General features: G+C 30.7%; 2 protein-coding genes across 5 annotated transcripts in view; one reads left to right on the forward strand and one right to left on the reverse strand.

The window, feature by feature from the left end:
• LOC128888019 (armadillo repeat-containing protein gudu) overlaps positions 1 to 19,703 on the forward strand; it is a 50,082-nt gene that overhangs the window by 24,006 nt on the left and 6,373 nt on the right. The window contains exons 1-7 of one of the 4 annotated variants that reach the window (XM_054144600.1): positions 14,651 to 14,824; positions 14,880 to 14,951; positions 15,179 to 15,482; positions 16,330 to 16,533; positions 16,715 to 16,801; positions 17,726 to 17,974; positions 18,608 to 19,039. In XM_054144600.1, coding sequence (XP_054000575.1) covers positions 14,896 to 14,951; positions 15,179 to 15,482; positions 16,330 to 16,533; positions 16,715 to 16,801; positions 17,726 to 17,974; positions 18,608 to 19,039 — 1,332 coding nt within the window. In that variant the 5' untranslated portion in view covers positions 14,651 to 14,824; positions 14,880 to 14,895. Of the gene's footprint in view, positions 1 to 14,613; positions 14,952 to 15,178; positions 15,483 to 16,329; positions 16,534 to 16,714; positions 16,802 to 17,725; positions 17,975 to 18,607; positions 19,040 to 19,703 lie in introns of those variants that run through there. The other 3 variants (XM_054144601.1, XM_054144602.1, XM_054144604.1) reach the window with 3 other exon arrangements.
• Positions 11,053 to 12,439, reverse strand: LOC128888111 (28S ribosomal protein S21, mitochondrial). Its single transcript, XM_054144758.1, has 2 exons — positions 12,301 to 12,439; positions 11,053 to 11,461 (listed from the first exon to the last, which is right to left on the reverse strand). The coding sequence occupies exon 2, from the start codon at positions 11,459 to 11,461 to the stop codon at positions 11,189 to 11,191; it is 273 nt and encodes a 90-aa protein (XP_054000733.1). The 5' UTR covers positions 12,301 to 12,439; the 3' UTR covers positions 11,053 to 11,188.

A 19,703-nucleotide genomic window follows, 5' to 3' on the forward strand; every position in this document is an offset into this window, starting at 1 on the left:
TATTCCAGAGGGTCCACGGCTGGTGAAGTATGAGAAACTCTGGTTTAAACGTTAAACGCGTAGAATTGAAAAGTCAGCATCATTTGTAATACCTATTATATTGGTTCACGTTTTCAGTTGTAGTCCGCTGCATATAATGCCTGTGGATATCGCCTGATGGATTTAACGATCAAAAGTGTGACCATTCTACTGGAATCGATTGATATTTGCGCGCGTACAGCAGCTGGACTCTGTGATCTCTAACTGCAAACGCTTGAGGAAGCTCGAACGAAACGCTTTGTAGATTGGTTTTTCCCATTTCTTTTCTCTGTCATTCGTTTAATCGAACTCCTGTTTGTCGAAATCGTTCCTTTCTGTTCTTCTCGTTTTCCCATCGCACTGATTGTCACTTTCCAGTAATGTTCCGTTTACTTGCGAAAGATTACATCGTTCCTTTGCGTTTGGACTCGTTAATAGAGAATTTTAATTAATCTTCAACAATCACGAGCCTCCATATAAGAGCGTTTCTTTGATTTATGGAGTATAACTCTCTGCTGTGGTATTCTGATCATTAATAATGTAACAATCAGAGGATTTTTGTAAGTTTTGCGTCATTTCAATGGGAAAGGATTCTACTTGTTTCTAATATCGATTTTCTACACATATGTACGCTTGAAAATAAAATATAATATAGTCATTGCAAGTTGAACAAAATACCAAATAGTTATATGCAATGTAACGTTTTCGATTGAATATTCAATTTATTTTTTTTCAATATTATATTCTCATACATGTTTCTTTATGTTTTTTCACAATTCTTCTTGGACGATACATAATATTATAGTTATCATCCATAGTGAAATTTTATACTTAATTTTACGTATAAAGTTTACATTATATGATTTCTGGGCCGAAAGGCTGAAATTAATGAACTTACTACTACTACTACTACTACATTTTATGATTTGTTCTTCTATGATATTTATTTTACATTTATTTCTATCGAAAAGGCATAAAAATTTCTTCGAAAATATTATACTAAATATTTTAATATAGATCACATATACTAATAATACTAATGATCTTTTATTTACAAACAAATAATCTTAATGTGGATAGTAAACAAAATGAATCCTTTTTCTCGATATACTATTTTGAGAAACAAAAATCAATTAATCTGTGAAGGTTATATTCATCTTGCTTATTAAAATTTGTCTTACTATACATATCAAAGATAATATATTGAATTGTACTATATACATATGTATAGTACATAATACAATTAGATGCGTTCAGATTGAATTCGAAAGATCTAAACAAAATTAATTATTGAAAATCTAATGATTATCTAAATAAATAAAAGATTTCAAAAATAATATTAAAATCGATATTAACACTTCATTCGCCAATATACGTATATTTACGAAATATGCAGAATAATCGACTATCTATAATCGACATCTATCTATTTACATAATAGCTTGTACATCTCCATTATTCTAAAGCCTCTTATTATTCCTATCATGGTTTTATACCATTTTATAAAGTATATGTTTAGCATCGCTTCAACTCCGTCTAGGTGATTATTAGCGATTATAAGTAAATATTTTATGCAGTTGTAAACAATATAATTATTATTTAAATTCACGTTTCAATAGTGGTATTATGTGGCTCCCTGTCTCATAAAAATCAACCAGTGATACTAGGACAAGTACTACACAAGAACTTGATTTGATTCAATAAAAATAGTAAACACAACACTAAGAATTTATGCAAAGTACAGAATAAATCAATAATTTATGGAAAGACAAATGCAGATGAACACAAGATAAAAAAAAATGTAATCTGTATTCAATAAATACAGTGTAGCATATGGGAAAACACGAGACAACAAATAGGAAACACGTTGTTCTCCCATTTGTATACGACAGAAGCAGATGACTTCAATCATAAAATATTAAACGTTCTTTTAGCCATAGTTCATAATTTTATTAAACTATGAACGATGTCACACCTGGTCTATAACCTGTACTATCTGTTTAGTTTACAAAGATAAACCGTATGTTTCATGTTTCGTGTCTACAACTAGACCTCGCCGAACAAAGTAAACAGCGGCAACAAGTTACCAAGCAAGGCTGTTACTTAAACGGGGACGGCGAAAATGTTCGACGTCCCTGCATTATCGTAAAGCTCCAGTTCACGGAACCTGCTCGGCATTCGCTAGCGTTTCAATCATGGACGGAGTTTTCAGCTAAAGTGGAATATTTAAAACCGGATCTCAGCGCATTAACTGTGCGCTTGAAAGTAATTTTGAGGCATCCCTTTGAAATATGCACGAGGACCAGCCTGGTCCTCTCGCTTTTCTAATATAGAAGTCGAGTCGTAGCTAGTCGTATTCATCAATGAATAGTCTAGACTAATGTTTTTCAAAGTAGACACGCTTTATAATTCACCACAGAGGCGAAAGAAAATTTTTAATGGAGAAAAATGTAACTTTTAACATCTGTTTGGATTAGTTGAATGCATTAATTAATAGGTATTGTCGATGTTGAATTGTGGAAGCAAAAAGTTTTCTAAAAAGGACTTTAACATCTTTTTTTAGTCAAACGTAAATGGTGTGGAATATATTCGAGGTTTCTTTTTATTATAAATGGAAATATAATTAACTGTGAAAGATGAGTTCGTTTAAGTATCAATTACGACTATGCTAACAAGCGTATTTTGTCATTTAAAAACAGAATCCTTAAGTCCTTTCACGAAACCCTTAACATGTTTCATGCATCAGTTTAATTTCTTCGGGGATAAGATTAAAAGAATTGTTTTCTATCAAATAAAATGGAATTCTAACATCTACCTTTTTGTCTAAATACAAATTTCAAGTAACGAATAAAATATAATTACGATTTTATTCTTTACTCTGTGAGGATCATAAAATGAAATATTTCTTAGCAAGTAAACACTATATATTCGCCATTGTTCCGTAGCAAAAAAATATAAAACGTGAAAGGTTGGTCACGTTTATTGCACGGACGTGAGGAAAGGCTATTTTTGAGGATTATGGGAGCATAACAATGTAACGCCCCTCCAAAAGAGAGGTGTTATCAAAAATTGTTTATAAACAAATTATACGGTGAATCGTTTCAAAACTTTCATTATGTTTTGTGTCTTTTTTCTGAACAGTTTAACGTCGCATGAACTCCACTTAGGTGGCATTAACGACGACTTAAAATTTAATAAACAAAAAATCTAGTTCATTAATTTTACATATCTTATTTGTTATATGAAATAAAAATTCTTAAAAAAAGAAATCTTCCTTTCTTTCACCTGTACGATAATAACCTCTTAAATACTATTAAAAACTTCAACAATTCAAGAGATTGTTTTCTTTAAATTTGGAACAACATTCTTAAAATGTGGACCTATTGAGAAATGCAAAAGATCCAGTTTTATCAAATGTTACAGTGTTATGCAGTGTTGTGTAAGAAGGTGTTCTCGATAAACGACTACAAAATAGCCGATTTTCTAAAACTCTTTTTGTTGAAATGGTAAGGAATATTGAAACAAGACTTTTCCATAATATTAAGTAATACTAAAACTACTTATTTATATTTTTTTCATAGACAATTGTTTTATGATAAATATTGGAACATTGAGCTTAACGATGCGCAGTTTTCGCGACAGGTTCGAGCTGCTTGAACGTTGTCTTCCAAGTTATGTATTCGAAACACGTCAAACTTATGAATTCTTAAATGACACACTATTCCGCGGAAAATGACGTAGAGATTTGCGAAATATTGAATACTGACGAAATGATGCCACTTTCAATGTATACTCGATATTTCACGTTTTCTTTTTTATTTCATAGTGCCGTGCAAAATAATAATTTATAATATTTAAGAAATTTTCCATCGTCATTTTCTGATTAAAAAAACAAAATTTCTTTCGAAACACAAAGTCGAAAAAACGTAGTTTCAAGAAAAGCGCGTTTAAAGTTTGTCGTTAAGATTGCCACTACCTTTTCTTCATATGCTCTTTCACTAGTTTTTTGACCAAATCTACGCATTTTAATTTCTTTACATCGTAAAAATTCAAGTTGAGAACTATTTTAAATGTTTGTGTGTCTCCGTCGTCGATATAATTGGCTATTTGACAACTGTACTATTATTATTTAACTATTTAACTGTGTACTATTTAATAGATGATTTTGTAATTCTGTAAATTTTTCGAATTTCGAAAAATTCTTTTGTAGGATGTTTTTAAATATTCTAAAGATTCTAAATATTAGTTTTTTAAAATCGGTTAAACCAGAACACCCCCTTAAATGTTACAGTGTTGTCGCCTCCTTAATTGCTTCCGCAGAAAGCCAACGACGACGAAAGATCTCGTTTCAAAGTCGACCAACAGAGAACGTTTTGGTTGGAAAAGTGGTTTGTCCTAACTTCGGGGAATTTGAATCCGAAACCATCTTCGGACTACTAGTGAGGCAGTTTGGCTGACAATGAAACTGGATTTCCCTCCCCGGGGGCGCTATCTATTTCGTTCCTTCGTCCCCGCTATATTTGCCACTATCCCAGGTTTGCATTTATAGGTACTATCGTGTCGAAATTCATGACTCGAACGATTCCTCGCCTGTATTTTTATTTTAATAATTGATACAATATAAATTATTAGACAAAATGGAATCACAAAAATAATCCAATTACATACAGTTTTGCCAATTCTACATTTAAGAGCAGAATGTGAAGGGGTAAAAAACACAGAAATGGAAGTAGAGACAATTTTCGACTAAAAAGGTACTGGTGTTAAGTGGATGAAAATTATTTTACATGCAAGAAAAAAGATCGAAGAGAATAGATGTAATAAATAAAAAAATATAATTTTAAGTTGTGACTTCAGATTATATATTTAAGATTTGTTGACAAAGACTGTGTAGTAGGAATAAGAATACCAATTGTTAGGCAATTAATAAGGAGGAGGAGAATTTAGGATACAAATTTCCAATTAGAAAAAGGTTAATGTAATTAAGTATATGCAGTGCCCCGCAATACTCAGGGGACAGATTTTCAAAACGTCGGGGGTCGGTAACTATGGGAGTTTTCAACTGATTTTCGTGAAACTTCGGCAGGAGTAGTTTTGAAGTGTCCTCTGGGTGTGTGCAAAGTTGCATTGGCGAGGGTTGATGCGAAAGGGTTAATTCACCTCCGTAAAGGGGGTGGTGGAGAAAAACGGTATTTCTGAAGGGGCCAGGTGTGACGGAAGGGGTTGAAAAAATCAAAAAAACCTTTGGGGCGACTCAACCATTCATAACTCTAATTTATAGTTGCTCGCCATTTTGTTACGTTAAAGTATCAACATTTGTAATAACTAGACTGCAGATCTTTATGCAAAATAAAATCTTGTCAAACGTGTCTACAAAAATTGAACCTAAATAGGAATTTATTTTACTCCGCAAATATTATAAAATGAAGTTTACTCTCAATATTTTTATATTCTTGCATACTGTGTGCATTTTGTAGTTTCTTGCACATTCAAATTTTCTATAAATGCATAAAGGTCGATTCAGACTATACGACACGGACCGTCATGTTCCGACAACGACACATACCGGCACCGACACGACAAAACATTCAAACACGCGTTTTAATGGAACTATTTACACTATTCCCGTTGACGGTACGTTCAGGACGGTGTCTGTTAAGTGTGAATAGTTCATTAAAACGCGTGTTTTAATGTTTTGTCGTACTGGTGCCGGTCCGTGTCGTATAGTCTGAATCGACCTTAAAGATCCGCAATCTAGTATTAACAAAACACGAATTTCTTCGACATTTTGTTTTTACAACTATATGTATTCTTTCGGAATATGTGATTGCGAAAACATTAAAAGTTGTATGGTTCCTCCTTAAAAATAACTGGTAAATTTACTTCAGAAAGGCATAGAATTAATTTCTACGCTTGATAATATTCAATACTTCAACTCGTGCATATTCAAGTATTACTCTTTTACGACAAGATAACATTCTTCTATAATATATTTCTATTCAGTAAACACAATAAGAATACAATCTTGCTGAAAAGAGCTAGAAATCGTAATCTTGACTTTTTTAATCTTATCGATTCCTGCATCCCGTTGTCGCTAAAGCTCCACCCTAGACCTTTGCTTCCTGTTTCATTTAAATCCACTATTGAAATAATGTGTTTCGTTCTTAGACTTCGAATAGAACCACCCAAATCTACTATAAACTGGTCCTCGAAACGCGATAATATTGGTTACGCTCGGTCCTCGAGGACCTAGAGTAGGTGAATTATTTTCCAGGAAAGTAAGAGTCGAGGCGTGACTGTTTCGTTAAGGGGCCACAGGAGTTTGTAAGGTGGTGAAATATAGTAGTTTTCGAGGGTGCACGCGAGCTGTAAACTGCAAAGTGATATTATTTAGGTAGAGAGATCAGTTCTATTATAAAAATCTGTGAATTCCTCGCGGTATAACATGAGAAATTTCACAATAAAAAAGAAAACATTTTTGTCTAACATTTTTGACATGCGCACATTTACTGCAACATGATTAATTTAAATCTGGAAGAATTAAACTCTTCATTATTAATTTTACTTCGCCAGTAACAAACTACAGTGATATTTTAACTCGTCCTATAAATCTACATAAATGATCCAAAAGGTAGTGCTAATAAATCAATATTTAACATTAACTGTAATAATTGGTGTTCTAAAATACGAACTGTAAAAGATTAATTGATACTTTTCTTTTTCGTAATTTTTTCGTTATTTTTCATTTTCCATTCAAGATAAGAGGTGCAATATAAACGCAATATAATATTAAAATGCAAATCTTAAGTTTTTCAAACACTATATAATTACAGATACCTAATCAAAGTTTCATTCAAATGGCATATTTTTGGTACTGGAAGCAATTAACCAACTAAAGAAAAACAAAACGGATTCTTAAATGTTTTATTCGACAACGTTTCAATATTTCATTAGCGCAAAAAATTGAAATATTTTACAACCTAAGAGATAAAATCGGAAGTAATATGTAAACAATAATAATAATAGGAATAAAGAAAAACGAAAGGAAAAGAGAAACTACAGTAATCAATGATATAATTATCATTTACAATCCTATGCCCACAATAAACAACACAGTAATTATAAATCAGTGTTTATGTCAAAAAGTAATCGAATTTTTCAGAGATAGGCTAATTTCTTTTCTAGGCAATAATTTTGAACAAAAAATATAAAATGATAAGCTTTGAATCAATAGAAATAACAATTTAAATTACAAAAACGATTCGATTTCACGCAAATTGAATAAAAGTTTATCTAAATAACTGTTCGATGTGATGTTCGATAAATAATTAATGCCATAACTGTTCAATAGAGGAAATATTGAGAATAAATAGCTACACGGAATTCTCATTGGTCATTCTCATCTATCATTCGAATAAAATTTTGCCCGTCCCTGGAATTATAAAGCAGAAAACAACCGATTTTCAGCGAAGTTTTATCGAACACTCTCTTTATCGGGACAATGTTCTTGGTTCGACTCTTTTCTGCCTCGATCTTTCATCGTCGCCGAGCAAAGAGGATCCCACTAAATTATTTTTTCGCGACCCCTGTCTTCTCTATCCGTGTTTTCCACTTTGCACCGGTGAAGCTCGGGAAAAGACAAAACGTTTCGTCGGTTTTCTTGGCAACGAGTTCGCCAACTTGGCGAAAATTGAATAGATAGCAGAAACGAATGGGAAGTGGTGCCAAGTTCTCCAACAGGAAGGAAAAAGGGAAAAATAATCACAGTCAGAACTCGACGGATGGAATCATCGTCGTTGCCTCCTTCCTTTCGACAATTATTCTGTTCTATATGACTTTTGGTCATTCAACGTTTACTAACTACTTCCAAGAACCTTTTCACAAGGTACCTCAAAAGAAACTGCAGAGTTTTGAACGCTAATAAGAGTGTTTCTTTTTTTCAGATGAAAAAACCTCGTAAAATATATTTTAAATTAAAGAATGCATGCATGCATGTGAGTGTGTAAATTGTGTGTTCATGTATGTCTATTCAAACATATGTTTGAAATAAAAATTTCAGCATTATAAAAATATTTGAAGAAATACTCAATATTAAAAATATGATACACTGCAAAAGTACGTTTTAACTACTTTAGATGAGAAATATTATTGAAAATATTACTACTCTTCTAATCATGTGCCTATGGTTTCCCTTTAACGAACTGCTATTTTTATTAATCGTAAATTATAATTATTGACCATGTAGTTGGAAACATAAAGTGGAAGGCTACTAGAAAAATTAATAGGAACAAGTAAGAATATTATACAAGTTCTTAATCATTGTTTAAAAAAAAAGAAAACAATTACAAAAATAAAGGAAATTTATACAGTCACACAGTTTGCAAATATTACAAATATGTTAAATATATTTATACAACATCAATTTCCACTTTCACATCTGTGAAACGTTAGAGTATTACTATTTACTATAATTGTAAATATTTCGTGTCTAACAAGTTGCAGTAATAAAAAATTAGAAAATATTGTTATGTTTTGAGTATAATCTTCCTTTCATTAGCGTTTGATTTAGATTTGGGTTTTTTTTACTGTACGCGAAAAAGCAAACGGCAAATAGTAAAGACTCCAATTTGAAATGTTAGTATTACCAATTCTAGTGATTTCGTCTAACGTCACATTTCCCCACAGTTTTTGAAACCGAGTTTTGGATATGACTGAACCATAAGCACAAGTCATAAGTGCTCCTACGCTCTTAAGACTGTTCTAAATGTGGATCTTGACCTTAGAAGAAAGTATGCTATGTTTCGTAGTGTTACATATTAGAGCGTCGCTTGATTGGTCCTTCCAGGTTTATTTCGAACCCTGATTAAATAATACATTGTAAACAAGTATTCTGGTAATAAATATGAAATGCCAACCGCAGATTAATACTTTGGTAAACAAATCTAATGATAATAGCACTGAATAAATAAATGTCTAAACGACGCTTAATTCTATCTTTATTCCCCTTACATTTTCGTTATTAATCTTTCTTGCGCTTCGTTTTGTTGGGATCAATATTTTAATTTCATCAAAACAGTGATATTTGTAAGAACTTTCAAGTCTTATAAGCAGTATATCCATTCATTGCTATCAATAACAAAGATTTGTTTAATGCTTTATAATTATTATTTGTTTTATGCTTGACTGATCATCATTTTCAGATGAAACAAATTATTTAATCAATAAATAACGAAAAGTTCTTCTTAAACCTTCTTTCTTCCGGTCGAAAGTAAAAATTGGTATATTATTTAATCAATTCTCATTAGATCAATGTTACATTATAGAGATCAAAAGTTTATATTAACGATGCAACATTAACTAATTTATGAGATGATACGACATGTGATAATACGATACATGTGATAATACGATACAAAACATACTACTTTTTTCAGGGCGCTGAAGTCACAGTATATTGATAAATTGGAATAATTGGAATAATTGGTTTAATTAACCTATTATCGCCAAGATGATTATAATTGGTCTAAAATGAAGTGAGCTTACTTCTTGATTTTAATTTATCAATTAACTTGTGAACTGGATAAGGAAAATTAAAATAAGAATTATAATATATAGTCCAAGTACTTTCTTAGTGAATCAGAATAATTAATTTAAAAATGAAACTACCATTAACTGCACTTGACTAGTACTCGTTACGATGCATAGTTGATAGCTTTTGTTGATTTTAATCGATTCATTCATTCTTTAATTGTACATGAAAAATTAAAATGAAAATTATAATACACACATATAGTGCAATTCATCCTCTATTTCTCGAGAACCAACTTCTAATTTCTTCTTATAAGACTGACTACTCAAATTGAGTACGAATCATTGCAACGGACATATAACGTTCTTGAGAACGGTAAATAGATCTAAATTGAGAGACCGACGAGGTCTTCTATTGCATCGTATCGTGGTCTACAGAATCAACAAAGTGCGTCGCGGTATAAATGTACTAAAGTTACTTTCAAACTTCATTTCTTTATTAGCCTTAACAATAAACAATAAACGTTATCGACCTTTAACGTTTGAAACGACTTCAAGTTTCACAAATGTTATTCTAAGTCATTATTCTAAGTCTAAAATTTAATTTGTCTAAAATGACAGCCAATAAAGTAAAACTAAGAAAAAGTTAATAACATATTTGTTAAAAATATATACAATTTTTTTCGTCACTTATACCTTAAAGTATTACGTAATGTTAAAAACTTGTACTACGAACTAAATCTTACATGACCACATACTTTCAATTTATTATTTATTATAAATAAAATTTGTTTAAAAAATGTTAAAAAAATAATATTTACAGTATTAAATGTATTTTATTCTGTTCAAGATAAATCTACATTTTTTGTCACATCTCTTGATCACATCTTCATTTCTATATCAAAATAATCGTGAGACTACATTATTCTTCTAAAGCATAAAAATGATCGAATTTACATAATGAAGAGAAATACTTACCAATAAATTTTTGTCGGGGTAGATGGTTCAAGTAATTCATAAAGATGGCGCCACCTCACGGACCACGGTTTTCTATGTAATACAAAACGTAGCACTCTATACAAAATTATTGAAATTTCCAATTAAAACGTACTGTATATTTAGTAAGATACTATTTAATCACCAGATTATTAATTACTATTTTAAACTTACATTTAAAATGATTAATTAATGAAATGTATATATTAAATTGAAAATATTGGAACAATATGTAGTATATATATATGTACCAAGAAATATGGCTAAAAATTGTGAGTTAAGATAGAAAATAATTCAATGATATATACAATATTTACAATATATTTATTATAAGTTCGCACCAAACCATCTATGAGTCAAAAAAGTATTTGAAAGATATTATTTATGCTTGTCTGTAGTGGTTGTGTGCTTACAATAAATATACTATAAATATTGTATACACCATTGAATTATTTTACAGTATAAATAGGGGCTGGTATATGACTGTAAATAAGTTTGATACAAGGCACATATCGTGTCTTATAAATTTATTTTGTTGACTTTGTACATTTATATAGAATCACGGGTAAGAATACAAATACTTTACCATACTATTAGTATGAATACAGAATTACAGATTTTTATAAGAATTTAATGAAATATTAATTTAAGAACATCCAGGGTATGGATCTTCTCTATTTATTCTCAAGATAAATTTAATTTTTCTGTCCATATCCTCATCATAAATAGCTCTACATTTCTCATAATTTACCCTTCGTCTTGTCTGACAGGGTTTTTCAAAAAATCTAGTTCGTCTAAATTGCTCAAAAATCTTCTCCTGCCCTAATATACGATTCAATACTCGACATGCTTTTTCTATATTGCCGTCTTTGACAAAAACTGTTCGAGCAACAAATTGAGCATGACGTCGACAGCTCATCTGAAACAAGATTTCCATGTTAATCTGCTTCTTAACTTCCTACAATTTATTTCTTCTATCACCATAATCTCAAATGAAATTCAATCTTATTTTGTATGTATTTCTTGTTTATTTTAATAATTATATCATGCACATGAAAATACATTAACCCTTTTGAATGTGATGATATTTTAAAGTTAATAACCGTATGATGTTCAATATATGTTTGCACATGTGTTCTAATAAATTTTATGCTGTACATTCACAAGCTGTTTGAAACTGTTTAACATGTTTTCAGTGCGTTGTGAAACATGTATGTCCTCTATCGTAATTCGTTTCATCAGGATCATACTTCAATGAGCCTTTATTCTAACAGGATACTATTTTGATCAAAATTGGCAAAGATTAACTCTTCTATTTTCATTTATATTTTCTCCACATTGCCAAATATAAAAATCTACTATGGAATAAAACAATATCATATTATCAAGTATGAGTTTACACAAAAAGCTACTGTAATAATATGTAAATCAAAAGTTATCAATTAACGAAATGCAATAAAAAACCATGGATAATATCCAGGTGTGAAAAGGTTAAACGAATTTATGATATAATTATTAACAATTTTTTGCCGTTGAATATGTTGAATATAGATTTTTAACTCGAATAATTATTATGTTGAATCTATTTAATTCGATGTGTGCTATAATACCCTTTAGTTTAACTTTTAAATCGACTAAATGTAAACATAATATGTTTATAGGTTAGGTATTTTCCCAAAACATATTACTAATTTCAAAACAAGTCTTGTCATTCAAAAAAATTAGAATATTAACTATTTAATCAATTAAATAAAATACCTTGTGTTCTAATTAAATATGCACACTTCTGGGGATAAAATTGAAATGAATAAAAGGAACGATGCAACTACTGGATGTAGCAGAAGATTCCGATATGCGGATGTTTTCGTAAATTAAATCGATCAATTTATAGACGCGGTTCATTTGAATACTTCATATTCTGTTAATTAGATCCATATATATATGGGAAAAAACGAAGAGATCGCTTACAATTGATTTAATACAAATAGTTTCAAATTTACTTCATTCAAAATACTACAATACAACATTGTAAAATATATGTACAGTGGGTGTAGAATGTATTCGTACAGCGATCAATTTCCCAAAAAAACTTTTATGTGAAATTGTAGTTTCTTAACTTCTTTTTTTATAATCAATGATATTTTACATATTCTCCGAAATCTCTAAGATAGATATAGTCCAAACAACATTTACTGGTTAATATAATTTGTGAAATTAACAAAAAAATGCGAAAAGTGGGATAAAAGTATAGAAGCAATAAGTATTTGTACGATTCTTATGACGAACCATTTACAGTAGAGTTTATAACGTAAACACATTAGTTTATTGCTTCGTACGAATTAGAAAACATGAAATTTCCAGTAAAGTACTTTTAAAAAAGACTTTAATAGAGGAATTGAAGAAGATCCCACTTCGAATAACTAATAATTTAGTTAATTTAACGCTTAGAAGAGTTGCAACAATTATAAAATTAATAGGAAATCCCTCGAAGGAAGTATTATATACTTATAAATTAATGTAAATTTCTTTCTTTTTAATGAAATTTTAAAAATTAAACAATTGTGCGAATACTTATTGCTTCGACATTTCTATCGATTAATTGTTTTTTTTTTTTTTTTTTTTTTGTTAATTTCGTAACTTACATAAATAGCTATTTTTTGTTGTATTCTATCTATTTTAGAGATTTCCGAGAATATATAGAATGTCATTGTTTATAAAAAATAAGTTAATAAATTACAATTTTACATAGTTTTTTTGGAAATATCGATCAATTTGTTTATTTATTTTTATATATTTTATGTATACTTGCCACAACTGATGGTAATTAATTTTTTCCTCCTCGTGGGCGATCACAATAAAATTGCATATGACCCAGAAAAAGCATATTTAACAAAGTAATGATGATGAAGTATAGTATTAAACAGGAAAGAACCTAAAGACGTAAATGTGTTAGTACAAAATTTTATTATATTGCGCATCATTATGCATTTATCAAAATTGATAAACAAATTAAATTGATACTTAAAAAATGAAATTTACTATATTATAAACTAATATTTAAAAAGAATTACTTCTCTATCTTTCAAATTATACCGGAATCCCCATCGACATATGCTAAGCCATACCGATAAAGATATCAAAAGCAGTACCACTGAAAACGGAGTAGCATATATGTGTATACGGAACATTTGTCTTTATGGATTTTACAAACCACTCGTAGTTCTTCTTTACTTCCACCTTTTTGACATTCCATGAAGTCCCTCATTCCGTGACTGAGATTATCAAATTCTTTAATTTGCAAGCACATTCAATTTCGTATTTAACTTTTACCTTTCGATTTAATGATGGGATAAATATTTATAGATTTCTGTTATGCGTAAATTGATTCCTCGTCTACACATTTTAATAGCACACATTCATATTTTGTCGATAATCTTCTTTTGTAGGAATCAGAAACGATTTGTACATCAATTTTCGTTAATTTTGTCTCCAAAAATTTATAATTTTTCATTAATTAAACGCCTATTGAAAACAAGAATTTTTTAGACTTCTAACCTGAAATTTAAAATAGAAAACAATCGATTTTGATATCGCTTTATTGTCATTTGTAAATGTCAGTCGAAACTATAGAGATTGACCATTATATTTATAATACAATAATTGTTTCCAACGATTGGAAGTACAGTTATTATAATAACTCTAAGTGTATTTAAACGAAAAATAAATATTCTCTATGAAAAGGCAGTTATGTATAACAAAATTGCGTCAAATAGAATTATCCAAATTTTATGCTCGCGAAACAGTTTTATGCTTCATTGTGTGTCGGATGTGTGTCAAAATGTGTCGGATTTTCTAATTTTATTTTTACTTTAATCTCTTTTCTCGTAATAAATCATTTTTTCGAAAAAAAGTCCACTAATTAATATGTTTAATTCATGGTATGTTTGGTCTGTTCAATGAATAATACTTTGCGAAGTAACTGTTACATAAAATTAAACAGAACATGTTCCTATTTGCTGACATTGTTTAATCGATACTTGTGAAAACGAGGAAGTTCAGGAAAAAGTCGTACTAACAGATGTCTACAGATCAAGAGAATGAAAATGCCTGTCTTGTGGACATGGAAGTGTGGATCAGGAAGGTGCAAGTAATCACCTTGTTGTGTACAAAATTCAGCTTTTCATCCTCTACAATTTGAATACAGTATTTGATCGATACCTTGGTATACCGCAGTACCGGCTTCGGCCTCGTCTATTAGATACGAGAGAAAACGACGTAAATTGTAAGTCGATCCTGTTTGTCTAAAGTTCTTGTGTCCTAACTATATATTTTGTCAGTTCCTGGTGAAAAGCCATGCCGCCAAAACGGAAGAAAGCTGTCAAAAAGATTTCCATCGAAACAATACCACCGTAAGTCTCAACTTATTAAGCATTTAATAACATCGACTTCGTGCACGCACTATTACGTGAAATTTTTACTCGTATCTATTAAATAAATAATCAAAATTCGCGATATTTTTACTTTTTTAAAGAATTTCTCTGTATTTCTGTATGATTGCAATTGATTATTAATCAAATTTAGCTTCGTGTTATTCGCAATGAATGATCAATTTTGTCATAATTTTACTCACTTCAAGGATGGAGTCGGATATTCTGGAGGTGGAATCGGATGAGCCACCGAAGCCATTGATATCATCGGTCACTGGCGAACCTTTTGGACCTCGGGTACATCAAATCGTCGAGAAAAAGGAAGACGAAAGCTCTGATGACGAACCCGAGTCGGAAAGCGATGATGAACTCAGGCTCTTGAAGGACGACACACCGGAAGTGCCCTCAGAATTTTGGCACATACAAAAACTGATCAGATATATGAAAGCTGGCAATCAAACCGCGACCATGGTGGCTCTCTGCCTTCTAAAGGACTACGATCTCACCAGCAGGGTAATCTAATCTAATCATTCTTTGACAATATTATTCGTTTACTGATCTGTTCATTTGATTATTTAACATAAGTAATTATTTTTCCTAGAACTTAGAAACAAGAATGTGAATGAGGACTGTTATTTGTGTTAATTGTAAATTTCAAAAGCACGAAACCATCACGATACCATAATTTTGGTATTTTTTCTTTACGTGTATTCCTAACAGTTTGATTTTTTATATTTTTAATAAAGGAATTAATACATACTTCTATAGAAAAATTTATAAATTGAAAAATAGTGGAATTAAAAATTCTTGTGTCTCGTTCATTTCTTTTTATTTATTTTTACGATAATATGGATAATGAATTTGTTAATTTTTTTTCTTTTTTATAGTGTCTCTGATAATCTATTTTACTATATTAAATTTCATATGAAATTGGAATTGTTTTCTTTTAAAGGTGTTCTGATTATTCTCTTGGTTGATACTTTGAAATTACAACTTTATAAATTAAATGAAGATATAATGGAGTAGTATAGTAGAGTACTAGATTAAAAATGCAACATAGTTGATTCAAATATAATATCTTATGGATCTTTGGGGAAGACATTTCTTATTAATTTTTACAAAAACACTTATGATTTTTAGTTCTATTAACATCATTGATGCTTCTCCGTCTGAAAAAGTTTTTCCAATGATCAATTTGATTTCTAAACTTGTTGAAAGTGTACATTTTGAAGATGTAGTGCAATCTTCCTAGTGAATTCAAACTATACATAGTTGCAAGAATTCTACTAGCTATTTGCGTTGGATTTCTATTACTTTCTTTCCCGAAACAATAGTGTTGTAATTTTTGTTATGAAAACAGATCATACAGAAAGCTATTCAAGAAATGGGAGGTCTGGAAATCTTGGTGAACCTCCTCGAGACCAAAGATCTAAAATGCCAGAACGGTTCTCTGTCAGTTTTACTACAGATTGCGAGTTCCGCAGACATGCGACGGTACCTAATCGATCTTGGTATTGTAACACCGTTGATTCAAATGTTAAAGCATCCTGCTAGGGATATTCAAGTTAGTCTTTTATTTACTCAATACAACTCTTTACAACTCGATTGCATGAACAATCATTCTGTCGAAAGTGTTACGAATCACCGAAAAATTGAAGTCTACTTAAGCTTACTTAAATCTACTTAAGTCTATTTAAGCACATATTGCAATGTAATATTTCATTTTCAATTTGTTTCCAATAAAGGTTGTAGCTGCAGAGACTATGGCCATCATCGCACGAATTAGAAAAGCGAGGAAACAAATACGTATTCGAGGCGGTATACCTCTGATCGTGAGTCTTTTGCCATTTTGTAACTAAACTTTTCATCGTGAAATATAAGATTTGATTGAAATATATAAAAAAAATAATTTTTTAAACCCTATTCAAAACTAAATCATAGATATTGATTTAAATGTATTTAACATATTCTAATGTTTCACAGTGACTTTAAATTTAAGACTTTCGCGGGAAGTTGTTCGTTGTAATATTCATGGCTTCCGGATGGTCACCGCGTTTATGTTCAGCTATTTGCCGACATTTTGCAAACGTTGTAGTCTGCATCAATGAAATTTTTCTAATGAAATACGTAGGATTTTCTTTATTAAATTAATATTTGTATTTTTTCTGTAACTTTAAGTACCGCAATTTTAGATGTATGTTTTGATTTGAAATGACGCCATTTGATTAAAAATATATATTTTTTGAAACAACTATGTATTTCACTAGCTTTTGGACCAAGGAAACTAATTAATTTTGTTTCGTTGTTCTAACTTGAATCTGGTTTGGGTTATCGTGTCTCACGGTAAAACCATTTATTTATGAGACGCTCCATTAAATCGTCTGCCGAGTCACCATTTTTTTAAAAATAAAAAAATTAAGAAATGATTTTTTAGTTGAATACTTATACAATATATTAATGTACTTCGATATAAACAAAATCTTGTTATCACTCTAATCAAAATTCTTGGAAAAGCCTGAAAATTCGGGTAGGAAAAGTAGTGTAACTCCTTAAACATTATCTTTTGTGTTTAACTGTAATCAAGTATACTTTCCTTTTCAATAAAAAAGAATTAATACATACTATTTACGTTCCATTAAGAAACAAAAAAAAAAAAACCGTTTATACAGTGGAAAAAAAAAGAAAAACAAAACATGGAAGGAATTGTGCGCTAACTAGAATTTCTAATAAATAAATACATTTTTGATATTTAATAGTTGGACGCAATGGACGTGCCAGATGCTATTCTACGGCGATCTTACGATGATTTAAGCGAAACTAAGAAGGAATTGGTAGCAGTTGCAATAGGTTGCGCAAAAGTTTTGGACTCTATAAGCAGTAGCCCGAAAGTGAGGGAAGAACTTCGAAAACACGGTGTAGTAAAGCTTATGGAACGTTTCCTGAAATCCGAACACACCTCTTTGATAATACCTATGATGGGTGCCGTTCAACAGTGCGCGAATATGGTAGGCAAACTTTCTCATAATTCGAATGATGAACAAAATGTATTTTAAACAATCTTTATGAGCAGTTTGCTTTGAGCAAAATTTTTTAAAAAAGTTCACGTGTAAAAGATTTTTGTCTTGAACCATCTAATATTGTCGCAAGAAAAAATAATCATTTCAATGGTGGTGAGAATAGAAGGGGAGTGTCAATCTTCAGAAAAACGACTCTTCTAACCGTATAATTATTAAACATAATTATTTAACATAAACAGATCAGTCCTTTTACCTTGCAAAAATGTCGATACATTCATTTCTTCTTGAGATTGGATAACAGACGTGAAATTGATCACTATTTCATCTTTATTGCTTTCAAATTCAAAATCGCAGTGATACTTGTGATTCCACCTGATATAATCGTGAAGAACAATTTTACAATTATTTCAAATAATTACAAACTATAATAATACATTATTATTATATAGGCAATAGTTCAAATAATGTTGTTTCAAACATGATGACAAGTATGAAAATAATTATGAAATAAAATAACGTGTTAATTGAAATGAAATGTCAAATAACATCATTTAAAAAGTATTCAGGACTGGTATTAATCACGAAGAATTGTACCATAAAAGGCTTGAATATCGTTTTCAGGAAGTGTTTCGTGAAGCGTTCGAGCATACGGACATCATCTACGACGTGGTGCGGCTACTGGAAAACGAGGACATTAAATTGAAAGAGAATTGTGCCTTGGCTATATTCAACTGCGGCCCAAATAAAGTCGCTAGGGACATAGTTCGGGAGGCGAACGGTCTAGACATGTTATGCAAGTTGGTGCAAAGCGAGGATGTTTGCAAGAACAAGCGTTTGCTTGCCGCAGTCACAGGTGGAATCTGGAAATGTGCTATGAGCCCAGAAAATGTAGCAAGATTCAATCAGAACGGTTTGGTGCTGTCTCTAGTGCCTCTTTTAGAGGAGCACGAGGACGAGGATGTGCTAGTGAACGTCGTAGGAGCTCTGGCAGAATGTTGCAAGGATCCTGTTAACAGAGACGTTTTAAGAGTTAACGATGGTCTGCCAAAGTTGGTAATTAAACACGATGTTTAAAAATAGAGATTTTCTCTTAAAATTTTACTTACAGGTTTATCTAGGTTCGAATTCACGACAATGACTAGAGATGTCTGCGATTGTTCATAAAATTCTGTATCTTTTAAATTAATTTAAAAATTAATAAATTTAAGACTGAATAGGACAGAGAGAAGCATTTAAAACAGGCTAACTGTATAATCTTCCTACTTTTGCCGGTAGAAAAGCATGCGCTATACAGGGTGGTTCACCCAGGTCACCTGAATATCTCTTTCAATTAAAATCTGACTGTCTTTTTGGAAGTTTCTCCATAAAGAGGATAAATGATGTTATATTTTCATTTTTTTTTTTCAATATTTTTAAGAGCGTGCGTGGTCTAAAAACAAAGCATTTGTTGTAAATTCATATACATACAGAAAATTTAAGTAAATCTATGGTGTAAGTTGCATATTTATACACATAACGATCCTTTTTTAAATTAATTCCAAACATTACCTCGAAATCGATAAGTGTGGCCGAGAAAAAACGACTCTTCCTTTAAAGGGGGGAGTCTGGTCCAGCTAATGTATTTTTCTAATGCATATAATTTCCCGATATAATTAATTTTTGTTATTGAAACATTTTTTAACATATAAAGGGACGTTCAAAGAAGAAAATTTGACAG

This window comes from Hylaeus anthracinus, unplaced genomic scaffold (assembly GCF_026225885.1).
Source record: "Hylaeus anthracinus isolate JK02 unplaced genomic scaffold, UHH_iyHylAnth1.0_haploid 11989, whole genome shotgun sequence".
Taxonomy (NCBI): Eukaryota; Metazoa; Arthropoda; class Insecta; order Hymenoptera; family Colletidae; genus Hylaeus; species Hylaeus anthracinus.